The sequence below is a fragment of the Nipponia nippon genome, unplaced genomic scaffold (genome assembly GCF_047370975.1).
Source record: "Nipponia nippon isolate SJK-2023a ecotype South Korea unplaced genomic scaffold, ASM4737097v1 scaffold_3, whole genome shotgun sequence".
Lineage (NCBI taxonomy): Eukaryota > Metazoa > Chordata > Aves > Pelecaniformes > Threskiornithidae > Nipponia > Nipponia nippon.
In genome coordinates this window covers 110,673,132-110,686,531 of record NW_028262347.1, presented here as the reverse complement: position 1 = coordinate 110,686,531, position 13,400 = coordinate 110,673,132, and the positions used below count along the sequence as shown (strand labels likewise).

At 58.0% G+C, this 13,400-nt stretch overlaps 1 protein-coding gene across 3 annotated transcripts in view; it reads right to left on the bottom strand.

The window, feature by feature from the left end:
- The window catches only part of HPSE2 (heparanase 2 (inactive)), a 113,099-nt gene that overhangs the window by 6,114 nt on the left and 93,585 nt on the right, over positions 1 to 13,400 (bottom strand). For all 3 annotated transcript variants that reach the window (XM_087765661.1, XM_087765662.1, XM_087765663.1), the window contains 3 exons: positions 12,949 to 13,042; positions 10,188 to 10,294; positions 8,940 to 9,054 (listed from right to left, as the gene is read on the bottom strand). In XM_087765661.1, the coding sequence (XP_087621787.1) occupies positions 8,940 to 9,054; positions 10,188 to 10,294; positions 12,949 to 13,042 (316 nt within the window). The remainder of the gene's footprint in view (positions 1 to 8,939; positions 9,055 to 10,187; positions 10,295 to 12,948; positions 13,043 to 13,400) is intronic.

Here is a 13,400-nt window from a genome sequence, read left to right as displayed (position 1 = left end):
TGCAGCCCTCGGTGCTGCAAGCGAGGAGCACCTGAAGGCAGAGCCGTCCTGCACCTCAGGAGGTCTCCTGGCCAGGACCCCTGATTTATGGGCAGGAAGGGCGCTTGTCTCAAGTGAGCTGATGTGCAGAGCTCAGGCCAGCCACATCTGAGCACCATGGGGCCAGCGAAGACCCACGAGCTTTCCACTAGATGGGGAAAGCCCAGAGGGTCCCACTTGATCTCTTTGCACATTTTAATTCATTGCAGGAGCTTTCAGAGACTTCAGCTTTTGGAAACAAGACTGATTAGGCAGACTTTCAGACAGACTTTCCCGTCTCCAAAGCCATTAGGAAGGGTGCAGGAGCATATCCCCATGCTCTCTCCTGGAGGCAGCAAAACAGCTTTACAGCCCGCCTGAGTTTGTTCAAATCCACGTTTACCACATGTGAGAAGACGTTGCCATAACCAGAAAAGGAGTAACAGAGCCGTAGCCCTTCAGTCTCCTGGGGGCTGTAACCAGCAAAGGCAGACAAACTTCAAATGAGCAGGGTGCCGGCCCCGGGGTGCAGAGCCTCCTCTGGCTGGGGCTGCTAGGGTATGGCTCTGTGTCCCTGTGTCACCAGCAGCATCAGCTGGCTGCTGCCCGCCCTCCTCCTCTTCCTCTTGCTTCTTCCCTCTTCTGAAGCTGCCCAAGCTCTTCCTCCGTCCCTCAGGCACGCTCGAGTTTCAACAGCCTGTTATAGATTGCTCCATTCCTGCACCTTAATCTGTGTTTTTCCACAGTCCAAGCAACCGGTATGGAGATAAGGGCTGGCTGGTCTGCCTTCCCGTACACCACGGGACAGAGAGCTTCACTTTTTTATCCCTCTGTTGAGCCTGATGGCTTGTTTTTGGCAAAAATGTCTTCCAGAAAAGTAGTGATTGTGGTTGTGAGGGCTTGGAGGGATGGAGAAGCCGCCACTTCCCGGGGAGTCTGTTCCAGCGGTTAAACATCCGCGCTGTTAACAATCCCACTTCTTATTTTCAGCTTGAGTTTGCCTGGCTTCAGCTTCCAATCAGTGGTTCTTGTTCTTTCTTTTTCCACTAGATTAAAGAGATCCTCAGCATCCAAAGCTTTCTCCCTGCGGAGGTCTGTACATCCTGTTCAAGCCACGGTTGGTCGTTCCTTCAGCAAGGCTGGACTGATGCCGCTTTTAACATTATCCCTGATTTTTATGTGCTTCTTGGACTGTGGGAGTTTGAGGCTTTCTCACCCAAATTCCATGCAAGGTCCTGTGACAAGCAGAGCAGGGCAGAGCCTCTTCCCAAAGGGAAAATTTGCTGAAGTCAAAATGATGAGCTCCGGGAGCAGGCGCTGATGCTGTCCTCATGAGCTTGCATGCACCCATCCTTAGGGACATGAGCTGTTTGCCATTTTGCATGTGCACCCTCTTTGCATGGGGGTCCTGAAGAGCTGAGGACTTGGTCAGCAGTCTCCTACAACATCTGCTACCGTACTGGGGGAATTTGTGGGTGTGCCCTGAGCACCACGGGGGACACACCAGAGAGGGTCTATGAATGGGGAACAACACTCCTCCTACCCCAAAATGAGGGGGCTTCAGGTGGACCAGGCTGCCAGGAGCCAGCGGCACTGGCAGGGGAGGGCAGACCCTTGCTTTGATCCAGGCACCTGCACCTTGAAAGGACGGGCCAACGCTGCCCAGTTCCTTTCTTGCTTAGTCTTGGTCCCTGCAGGTGCCCACCCACCAGCCCCCTGATGCTGCTGACGTCTCTCCCCGGGCGTCCGTGGCTTTCACTGTGCTGATCCTCTTCCTTCCTGCTCTAACGGCTGCCAACGCCTCACCTCACACCGCTCTTTCCTGCATCGCCTTCCGCCTTCACATCTTCCCAGCAGCTTTCTCTGCCGGCAAGCAGTCTACGGCTGAAGCATGACATGAGGGGCTGCCAGCCCCGTACCCCAGTGCCTTTTGGCTAAGGAGGGAGAGGAGAGGAGGCAGGCAGGGTGAGGGAGGGCAATGGGACATTAGCCGGCGCAGGAGCAGCTCTGTAGAGCAGAACAGTTGCTGCTGTGGCTGTGTTGAGCACCCTGTGTGCTTACGGGGGCTTATGGCAGGCTGGCTCTTGGTTAGGGAGAGGAAACCAGGTCACATTTTGCAATGGCTCTGCAATGAGTCCCAAAGCGCAGCACGTGGGGACAGCCAGGAGAGTCGCTCCCAATTCCAAATAACCTGCTAACGTTTGTGCACCCATGGGCTCGGAGAGCAGCATTCGCATCCACTGGTGCCAGCAGCACCGCAAGCTCTGTGTTTGGGCTGAGCATCAGCCCCACAGCCCAGGATCTCCCCGAGCTGTGCCAGCAGCACACCCTGCCAAGCCTCTGATGAGCATCACGTCTTCCCAGCCTTTGAGCCGCTGCACCCTTTGCTCAGCCCCTCTCCCTTGTCTCTGCCTCTTCTGCTCTTTTTCTCCATCCTGGAGAAAGGCCAAACACTGACATTAAGGCAAAGTTCCTGCTGTGGGAGCATCAGCCACAGGAATTGCTGCTGGGCACTGGTGGCACCGAGGGGACAGCCTGCCCAGGCACTGGGAAAGTGGTGTGTGGGAAGTGGCCCCTGCCTACCGCTGCCCTTCACAAGCTGGCCCCCAGCCAGTGGCCTCCACCTTCCTGGGGAGCCAAGCAGAAGGAGGAACAGCCAAACCTCTCTTTTGTCATCACCTCTCCCTAACAGGGTCCAGGCGATGGAGGCCGCAGGAAGGGAGCGGAGCTGCTGGATCAGAGGGCTTGGAAACCAAATGCAACTTCTTTGCTGTTTTCTGTTCTTCTGCTGCTTTTGACCATAATGTTACTTCCCTCTGCTCTGCCAGCAAGCACCAACCCACCCTAGGAAGGGTCTTGCTGTCCCACCTCCTCCACAGCCCCAGGATGGCTCTGTCACCAAGGTGGGCAGGTCTGTCACTAGTACGGTGCCTCCGGGAGACGTGGACAGTGGCTGTGTCCATCCTTCCAAGTACCAGCCGCTGCTGCTGGCCCCAGCGGGAGCGTGTCTCTGCCCCAGTCTCTGGTGCAGGAGGAGCAGCCTGGCTCCAGGTCTGCACGTGTCCTGCAGCTCCGGCTGGTGGGTGCCAGAGCTGCTAGCCGCAGCACAGCTTTGATGTGTTTGAGACTCCAGGCATACCCACTTCAGAGATGTTTTTTACGGTGCACTAAGAGGGAAAGGCCCCTTAACTCGCTGTGACAGCAAGCAGACTTTAGGCACTTTAAATCTGTCTCTTTGTTTGCAGATAAAATGAGCCTCAGAGCAGACTTAGAGCTGCTGGAAGGCTGAATGCAGCGAGGGTGCAGAGAGCAGAGGATGCCAGAGTCCTCGAGACCTGGTATGATCATGGTTGAAAGGACAAGGTAGCGGAGGGGATGCCCTGCTCAGACCTGCTTCAGGTGCTTGTGCTGAGGCTGGCTGGGAGATTTCTGCAGGGCACCATTTCCACTCTGCCCTTCAGCAGGCCGTTCTCCGGCTTGACATCTCCTGGGAGGGCCTTTCGCCCATGCACACCTGAACTGACCAGGATTTCATCCCTCCTTCCCGCGTCCAGAGCGAATGCTCCGTCCTCGCCTCTCCCACCCCTTCCCCGTCTGCAGGCATCGCTCCCACCAGAGCCAGTGCTCCAGCGTGCGGGGCAGATGGGGGTGCCAGACGCCTGCGTGGCAGATTTATGGTTGTCAGGAACAGTTTCCATGTGTGTGTGAGCTCCATTGGACCCACTCCCTCTCCCCACCCTTTGTCGCTCCCAGGCTTGGGACCATGCCTCTGCCTCTGCCTGCGCAGCGCATGGCACGCTGCAGCCCGACCTGGCCGCCCTCTCCCCGACGGCGACCCCAAAGCTGAGGGTCCCCGCTGGGGGGAACAGCAGCCGCAGTCCTACCCCTGGCAGCTCGGCCGACTGCATGTGTGCAGTGCAGTGACTCAGTGCTGGGCGTGCAGATGGGCCGGCGCAGCAGCAGGGCTGAATTCCCCCGGCCCTGCAGCCAGCTGGCTGGGCTCGGTGGTGGGAGTGCGAGTGCTTGCGGAAAAAGGCTCTCCATACGCTTCCCCCCTATGGATGCTGGGTTTCCTCTTCGCCTCTGGACACTGCCCAGCCCAGCAGCCGGGCAGCCCCTGGGCGAGCGGATGGGCGCAGGTGGGCGAGGACCCGGACCCCGCAGCCCTGGCCTGGGGAGGGCCCCCTCCCACGCAGCGCAGGGGTGGGAGAGGCACCGTCCAGGCAGACGGCTGGGACCTCCAGCTGCAATTAGCAGCGTCTCTGGCCAAGCCAGCTCAGCTAATGAGTGCACTGGGGAGCGCGTACGTGCGGCAGGCGGGAGCACGGCTGGGGGACCCGCTCCCACCCTGGCGCCCGGCGTGGCACCTCACTGGTGGGCCCCGTGCCTCTGCGCACCCAGAGATCGGGGGACCCAACCCGTGCCCCGCTGGGGAGGTGCTCAGGACGTGTGGGGCAGGCACTGTGGGTACCGAATCGCCAGGTGCAGCCCAAGGGCACGGCTCACACCACCGCTCTGCCCTAGGGACCCCAAAGGATGCTGGGGATGGCCGCAGCCTGGCACTGAACTCATTCATACCAGGGCTTTTATGAAAGCCCGGGTAGGAAGGGGACAGATGACTAAGGACAGACCCGGTACGAGCCCAGGGTCCTCCCTCCTCCAGGACAAACAGTAACTTTTCCATCACATTCCTCAGTGCCTTTGGGCTAAGCAAAGGAGGTGAAAATCACCCGCAGCATCCAAGCGCCCGACCACGGCACCTTCAGGCCCAGATCTCCACACTGCTGCGATGCTTTCTCAAGGGCGCCATCAATTCACAGGCAATATCATACTGTCTTCTACTACCACAGCTGAGCAGGCAGCCCCTGCCGTCGCTTCCCTCTCTGATCCCTCTGGGCCTTTCTCATGCTGCGTGTGAAACTTTTATGCAGAAGGGAAGTTTTAGCATCTACTTAACACGGGAGAACCAAGTATCTCACCGTCTGCAGTCTTTAGGAGAAGGTCCAAAGGGAGCCACAGTTATCAGGAGATGGAAGTCTGGATTTCAGCTTTGGCTTTTCCATGGGGTTTGTGTTGCTCTGGCCCTGCCTAGAAATATGCTCATTTTTTTCCATGCATAGGTATAACCTTACAGCACTGTGCATTAAGGGAACAGAAATCACTACCAAGAATGGATAAAAAAGAGGTGATGCCATGTGGAAGAGCATGCAGAAAGGTCTTTAACATGCTCTAACAACCTGAAGAGAAAGCTCACACCTGCCTGGGGGGCTCTCCAATGCAATAAATGTACTGCATCCCTCTGGACTGTTTCAGAGTGATATTAAGAAAAGAGAGATGGAGTATGTACACTGCATGCCTGAAATGAGCCTGCAGTTACTAAATGCCAGAGCAGCATTTCAAAGGCACTGCCCTGTGAAGGGTGAATATCACCAGTGCTGCTCCCGCCCTCCTTTCCTCTGCTCCTCACTCCCACACATGTGTGCAGATGGGTTGAGATGCAGGCAGGCAGACTGACATACCTGCGAGAGGCTTTATTTGAAGGGCTTCTCAAGCACAAGTCCTGATTATTATACAGCTGGCTGCCCCAATCACTCAGGAAGAAAAAGCACTCCAATGATACATGGAAAAGTTATCTCAAAAATAACAAGGCATTAAAACACTTGAGATCAGTTGCATTAAGGTCAGCAGGAGCATTTCTATTCCCCAGCCTGATTGCCCCCGTGCCCAGGCCAGGGAACCTCGTATCACCCTGTTTCTCCTGTTTTGATCCCCATTAGTCCAGCAAGAGAAACTTGTTTCCTTGGATCTGCACCTGGAAGGAGGCTCAGAGAGATGGCCTCGCCTCCCCCTCCGCAGCACCCGTCCTTGCATGGGATGTTGATGGCACCATCTCTGAGGAGAGGGTGGATGGGCAATTCTGACAGCCAGGACAGGCACCCAGAGCTGCTCTCTCACAGGTAGAGGACCTGGATGGAGGCATAAATGCCCCTTGCAAGGTGTTCCAGAAGCTACAAGATGCTGTTTAGCTTGTGAGACAACTGTGTGCAGAAAGCCCAGCAGAGACATGAGCATCTCCCTAATTTCTGCACAAACCTGCAGTGCCCCTTGGCCATGCCACTGCCGCCTCAGACCATTTTTGAGGAGCCAGGCTGCATTGCACCGGCAAGCCACCATGGCACAAAGCCAGGGATGGACCAGCTTAAACCTCCACTTTCAAGGTTTCACTGCATCCCTGCCTGCAAGCAGCTATGCCCAGGTGCTCTTGCATTTCCCACTGAAACGGACAGAGTTTACAAGTTTGTTTTCAAGCCAAGGCTAACCCTCAGAAAACACAGAGCAAGCCCCACCAGGCTGCCTGGGTTTGCTGCCCAGCACCAGCACACAGAAAGCAGCCATGCTCTCTGCCCACCGATGCACTGGTACCCCTCGCTAGCTCACAGCACGGCCCATGACAGCAGCTAGCATCCTGCTATACATACAGCGGTGCAGTGATTTGCCTGCTCCTTCCCCCATACGTAACAAATCCCCCCAGCACTGCGGTCCTGGGGGAGAGGCAGAAAGAAATGTGGTGATTTAGAAGACAAGACTCCAACAGCAGTGCCCACCAAGCAACCCCCGTTATCTGCATTCCCCAATCCCCAAATGCGGCACCACACCACATTTTACGAGCTCCCTTATGCCATTTGCTGTAACATGCCCTAACAGAGACAGTACTAACATGAGCAAGACCAGCAGCATCCAAGGGGCCCAGCTGAAGGACAGGGAGGAGGGCTCCCATGGCAGCAGTGCAGTGCTTGTATGGCGACGGACTACAAATCACTTGGTTTTATACGGGAAGCTCTTTAGCACAAGGATGGAGGGCTGTATTCGCATTGCTGCACCATCCCTGGACCACGCAGGAAACTCCCTGGACCATGCAGCTCCTGGTCCTCTCATCTGACAAGTAGAGAACAGCAGTGGCAGGGGAGGAGGAGGTGCAAAAGCTGCTATGGGGAGCCCAGCCCTGGCTCCCAGCTCCCTGAGGAGCTGCCAGCCGGAGCCGCGATTGATGCTGCAGTGGTGCGGCCCTTCTCTCAGCAGGCAGCTGCCTCACGCCCAGCCCATGTGCGGAAACCTCTTTGTCATGGCAGCTAATGAGCAGATTGTATTTCACAGCGCCATGGTCCTGCGCAGGTACAGCCAGCGGCTTTCATCTCCCTGATAGCTCCCACGGGAAAAGAGCTGCCCCATGGAGCAGGTCACAGTCCGGTCTTGCTGGGCTTTTTGGTGTTTGCAGCTTTTAAACCCTCTGTTGGTTTGCACCTGCCTGTGGCTCTTTTAAAGCACAGGAGTGGAGGGAACGGGGTTGGGAAACACCCACTGGAGTTTGTGCAGGAACACAGCGGTGGGATATGGGAAATAGATGAACACTGAAACATGTGGGAGAGCAAGGAAACAGCCATGAGGGATATGGCATCTAACTTATTGGGAGAATTATCTTTAAAACAACAGCAACATCCATTTTAAAGACCTCCATTGTGTTTAACGGCCTGGGGTTTATTCCTCGAACTCCTTCCCTGGCTTTAATCCCGATCCTAACTGCACGCCTGCTCCAGCCGCTTTGGGGCTGCTGCCCGTGCTGTGCCGGGAGAGCTGGCTGTGGGCCATTCACTGTCGCTGCTATGCCGGGAGAGCTGGCCTGCACCGGTCCAGCCAGGAGCAACCTGGGGGGGGCCCGAGGCCCTGGGACGGGGCGGGGGATGTGGCTTGGCCAGGGGAATTGGCTCTTCAGAAGAAATCCATCAAGCGCTTGCCCCAAGCTCAGATTCATCTCAAACAAAATTCAAAGCCCCCCAGGCTCCCCCCGGCCCCGGCCCCAGAGCTGGCAGGTATGCTTGCCAGAGGGGTGTGTGCAGGAGCAGCCCAGGGTGCTCCAGGAAATACCCGGAGCAGCTCAGGCAGGGGACAGTGCTCTGCTGCTCACTGGTTTGCTCTCCAGAGCCACCCACCGAGCCACGCTGCGGGGCTTAGCACAGACTTCGTGTTGCAGACACCTCCCACGTCCTCCCCTGACCCACGGGGATGCTGTCGCGGGGATGCCGGCTGAGTAGGTAGAGCCGACCGAGACGCGGCTCCCTCAGCCTCTGTCCCCCTGCAGCTGCCCCCGAGATCCCAGCGCAGTGTCAAAGTCAGGTTTGCAGCGGCAGGATTGTGCACCTCTCCGACGCAGATCCCTGGCCCGCTGGCAGGGTCTGCCGGGTCATGGACCCATAAATCCCTTCCAGGGGAGATGCAGAGCACCCAGCCGCTCTGCATGGCTCTCCACTTACAAGGCAGGGTATTTACTAGCCCCCCCTGAAAAGATGAAAAGGAAACCTGCTACTTTTAACAGGGTTTTTCATACGGTTTCTTCATCAGCACCATGTGTGCTGGGAGTCTCCCCTCGCCCAGGCGTTTTTTAAGAGCGAGGGATGCTGTGGGGCACTGGTGAGAACCGCTGCTCCCTGTGAAGCCAGGAATGCCCTTCAAATGCCCTTCACCTCGGTTTCTAGAGATTCAAGGTCAGGTGCTGAGGCTCCAGCCTGGCTTTCCCCGGGCCAGCTCACCACTACCGATCCGGCTGCCCACCCTGTGCCATGTGTGGTCCTGCCACATCCCCCGCTCCGACGCCGCAGTCCGTGCTGGCACCCCTCGGTGGCACCAGCCTCCCTCCCGTGCTGCCGACCCTGGGCACTAGATGAAGTTTCAGCCATAGAGGTAACGCTCTCCCATCTGCCTCCAACATGTTGCGTTTGACATGAACTAACATCTCCTATTAATACTGCAAGAAACAGATCTGGAAAAATTCATTTTCAAGCAGAGTTCAGACAGGGCAGAAGAAACCTCCCCACAAATGAGCGTGGAGAAGCCAGCGCCAGTGCGATGCCCCTGGGCAGACCTACCGGCAAGGGGTTGAAGTTCTGGTCCACCAGGTGGTTGTGGCCGTGGTCGAGGAAGGAGTGCCGCACCACCACGTCGATGCCCTGGCTGGCCAGCAAGCCCAGCGTGTTCAGCCACCTGGGGACAGAGGGAGCAGAGTCAGGCCACTGTGGGGGGAGCCCTCGGCCCCCGTGGCACAGCCGTGCTCCGGCGTACAGCATCGCTCTTGTGCACCCGACCTGGTGCCTGCTCTCAGAGCCTGAGCCAAAGCCTTCAGATGGTTTTGCGAGCTGGGTATTAACTGGCTCGCACCATCCCCGCCCCAGCAAGCCTGCATGCCTCTCCCCCCGCCACAGCCACCTCTGCCCCAGCTGTGCTTGGCTTGCGTGTCCTGACACCATGCCTGAGCCCCTGCGTGCACCCCAGCGTCACAGCCCTGCGCCCAAAGCCTGGGGTGTCCCCCCAGCCTGCCGGCACCCTGCACCCACTGTTTCAGCAGGGGGGACCAGACCATTGCACCAGCCTGTCTCCTCACACCCCCTGGGCAAAGTCTTCAACCCTTGCAGCCTGCCACAGCCCCAATACCCTGGGCACATCCCCAGAGCCTGGATAATCTTCCTCCATCATTTGTGATCACAGCCAGCTCTGAAGATCTGAACTGGGGCTTTGCAGCAGGATACCCATGCCATGGAGCTGTGCCGTAGACAAGCCCCAGGAGCCAGGAACGGTTGTGGCTTTGAAGAAGGAGAGAAAATGGTTTCCAGAGCAGAGTCCTGCTGAGCGCTTCCCTGGGCAGGTGCCCTGGGAGTGAATGCACGCAAGGACACGTGGCTGCAGCCTGAACCAAAAACGCAGAGAGGGAGGAGGCCTGGGCAATCCCGAGCTGCTGAGCGAGGCAAGCCTGTTGGGATGCCGGCCCTGGGTCCTGGAGTTGACATGCCTGGATCTCACCTCCCTTTCCACACTCATGCCCTGTGGGCACACCATGGGTACCTGTGTGGGATCCCGAGCAGTCCCCTCCTTACTCTCCTTCTCTGAGTACACCATAGTCTGGGTTACTTACAGAAAAGCAGAGCTGAGGAGGGGTAATAGGGATGCTACAGAGAAAATAACGGTGCCCAGGCTGCTGGGGGAGCACTGAGGGGGAGTACAAGTGGGGTCTCTGGGCACAGAGCTGGCCCTCTCCCAGCTGCAGCGGCTTTGCAGCACCCGAGCCCGCAGAGCCCGTGGGGGTGGCAGTGCCCTGGCACCGGCGAGCCGGTGTAACTCACAGGAACCCGGCCGCATAGGAATCGGAGAGGTTGTTCATGCCTCCGGCCGAGGTTGCGCCAACACCTTCCAGCCAGATCTTCTTCCCCGGCGTGTACGTGTTCACTACCTGCGCAAGACACAAAAGCAACCAAAATGACTCTCGTGAACCTGTGATTTGAAGGCAAGGCAGACAGCTCCTGTGCTATGCTCTGGAAGGCTTACAGAGACCTTCAGTAACGCCACTGCTGGGCAGTCAGTGCGTGCCCGGCCCTGGCACGGTCACTAGGTGTCTTCACCATGCCTGAGTGGTGGGAGACTGGTCCTCACTGGTCCTGCTGCCGCCACATGTCCGCTACCCATCTTCTGGAGCTGCTCCAAACACACCCTCCTAAACTTACTCTCACGCTCCCAAACCCAGGCCCTGCTTTTCCCCTGTGGTCTCCCCACGTGCTCTGTCCTGCAGGCTGTCCTGCCATGTCACCTCAGCAATCCACGTCCCCACACAAGGTGGCTGCCAGCTGCAGGGAGCACCCAAGCCCCGATGGCTCTGCAGTGTGGGAGCCCTGGGACATGTACTGGAGCCACATGGAGGGATGGTGAGTGCCCAAGAAGAAAGCAGTGGTTGTCCCCAGGTGGTGGCAGAGCCAGCCCCATGGCTAGGCAGGGGATGCTTCACCATTCAAGGGGTCCCTGGCACAGGCAGGATGTGCAGGTCCAAACCTGCTGGCCCACCCCTTACAAGGCTCCATCCATAGTGCGGACACCCCTGAGGTGCCAGGTGGGATGGGAGGGCTCAGATAGCTGGAGCTGCCCTCTCCCAGCATGAGCAACCTCCAGCACCACGCAACGCCCCGTCCTCTCTCCCGCAATCCCGCTTCTCCAGGCTGGGTGACGAGCTCCCGTGACCAGATGTCTGCAAACCCGGCGGCCTGAGGAGTGCTCCGCGCAGCCTGATGGATCCTGCCCCATTAGTGAGGAGCACTGGAATGTGCTGGATGGACTGGGATCCCTCAAAGATGTTAAATACGCCAGCTCTGGGCTGCCTCCCACTCACAGCCTGTGAGAGTCGACATCCCTGACTGAAGCCCCAGAGGTGTTGGCATCCTGCCTGTAATTATCTAAGCCCGCCACCTTCCCCCGTCGGAGAGGAAGCAATAAAACAGGGAAGTGGACAAGCCCAGCTGCTCTAATCAGCCCCGGCAGGATGCACAGACTCAAAGCCAAGCTGGAGGCTATTAGCACCCAGCGCTGCGCTATTGCTCAGCCACACTGGCATTCCCAGGAGAGCCCTTCCCTGGCCCTGCCCCGCGCAGACCAAATCCTGCCCCGTGGGTGTGAGGATTTCCCCAGCCTACACTGAGGATGGATGGGGTCCAGGGAGCCCCTAGGGTTTGTGTCCTGTCCTGCCGGGCTGTCACCACCCAGCTGCCCGTGACTGGAATGGTGGACACTGTCGACGGCCATCCCACTGTCAGTGCCTCGCTCACCGGAGCCCTCTGCCCAGCCCAACCCGGGGGCTCCTGCTCCCTTCCCAGCAGGTTCCCGACCCACAGCAGAGGTGGGACACGTGCCACCACTTTTGGTGAGGCTGTGTCCCCCCAGCGGGAACAAGGCCAGCCGGTGCCTCTCGCTTGCCCCTGTGCTGATCCTACCAGTCACCCCACCATGCCACCCCACAGCGGGAGGATCATCCGCATGCGTGGATGATTCCCAGCTTGCGCTGGAGGACTCGGCAAGCAGCTCCTCTCCTCCGGTTTTGCTGTGCCGACCCTTGCGTCCCCTTTCCTGGGGCCTCTTTGAGTTGTTTACTCATCCTACGGTTTCTCCCTGCAGGAATTACAACAGTAAGACATTGCGGTGACCAGTATGGTATGAAAACCTAGACAAGACAGACAGACGGTCATCTCCTCTAGTCCCTAAAGCCCTCCCTGCTTACTAGGTGTTCCTTATTTGTTATCAGACTGACAGCTGAGTGGGCCGGTCACAGTCCTGGCCCCCATATCAGCCAACGCGGTGGGACCTGCGAAGCCCCATCCCCTTCCCAGTCACTAGAGACGCGAGCCTGGTCCCCCCGACCAGCGGGGAGAGGAGAGCTCACTGCAGGCTGCGCTAGCCAGGCAGAGCCATGGGCTCTGACGCAGCACGCCAGCAACAGCTGGGTTTTATAACACAGTCAAAACATGATCATCAGGGAAAATAAAACAGTTGTTCATAATGATCATGATTCTCCACTAGTGAAAATCACCCTGGAAATGCAACTGTCACAACTTTGCAAGCAACATTTTTAGGCACTGTGAGCGAGTGGAGCAAAATATTGCAGTAGGAGCCCCCTCCTGAGCAGGCACGGCACCGGCTGTGCTCAGGAAAGTTTGGTACCACCTGGCTGCTCTCTCCTCTCCTTGTCCTCAGAAGCAAGTTTCAGGAATGGCTGGATGGGAGACTGGAGAGAGTCAGCTGCTTTAGAAAGGCTCTGCACGGCAGTGTCTGCCCCTGTTCCGTGCATCCAGCCCGTGTCCCGGCACACCTGCACAGCCCACGCCATGCTGCAGCCCGCAGCTGCTTCCCTCCCGACCCGCTGCACATCCTGGACTTTCCTCCCATCCCCTGGGAGGGCTGGGAGCACAGCCACCCCCAGCAGCCGCCCTCCATCCCTGCCCCACGCCAGCTCCCCTGGGAGCGTGTTGGTGCTGAGGCCAGAGCCCTGGCCACGAGCTGTGCCAATGCCGGGCACCACAAGCACGGTGCCCCCTCGCCCCTCGCAGACCCTTTGCACTCACGCACTTTCTGGATTTTCCTGATCTGGTCAGAGAGCGTGTCTAACAGGCGCGTTTTCAGGAAGTCCGTCACTTTGGCCACTCGGCCATCAATGTAGTAACTGGAAGGAAAATAAGAAGACAAGGATCAGCCAGCTGGGAGTAGCTCTGCCCCAAACCACATCCTCCTGTCCTGCTGCTGCCCCATGCCAAGAAAACTCCTCTGCTCCGGGGGAGTCTCAGCTTGCACCCTGCCCTGCCCCGCCCCAGCCCTCCAGCTGTGCCAGTGTCTGGCAGGTGCTTTCAGTCTCCAAAACAGGGCATGAGGTGGATGCACCCTGAACACTGAGCATCCTGCACTGCAGAAACCATGGGGAGTTTTGCACTTGCTTAACTATTGCTGGTGAAACGCTGGGAGCAGAATGCAAAAGGCAGGGAGCAAAACGCCACCTGCAAAGGCTTTGCAGCACCCTCTGCACT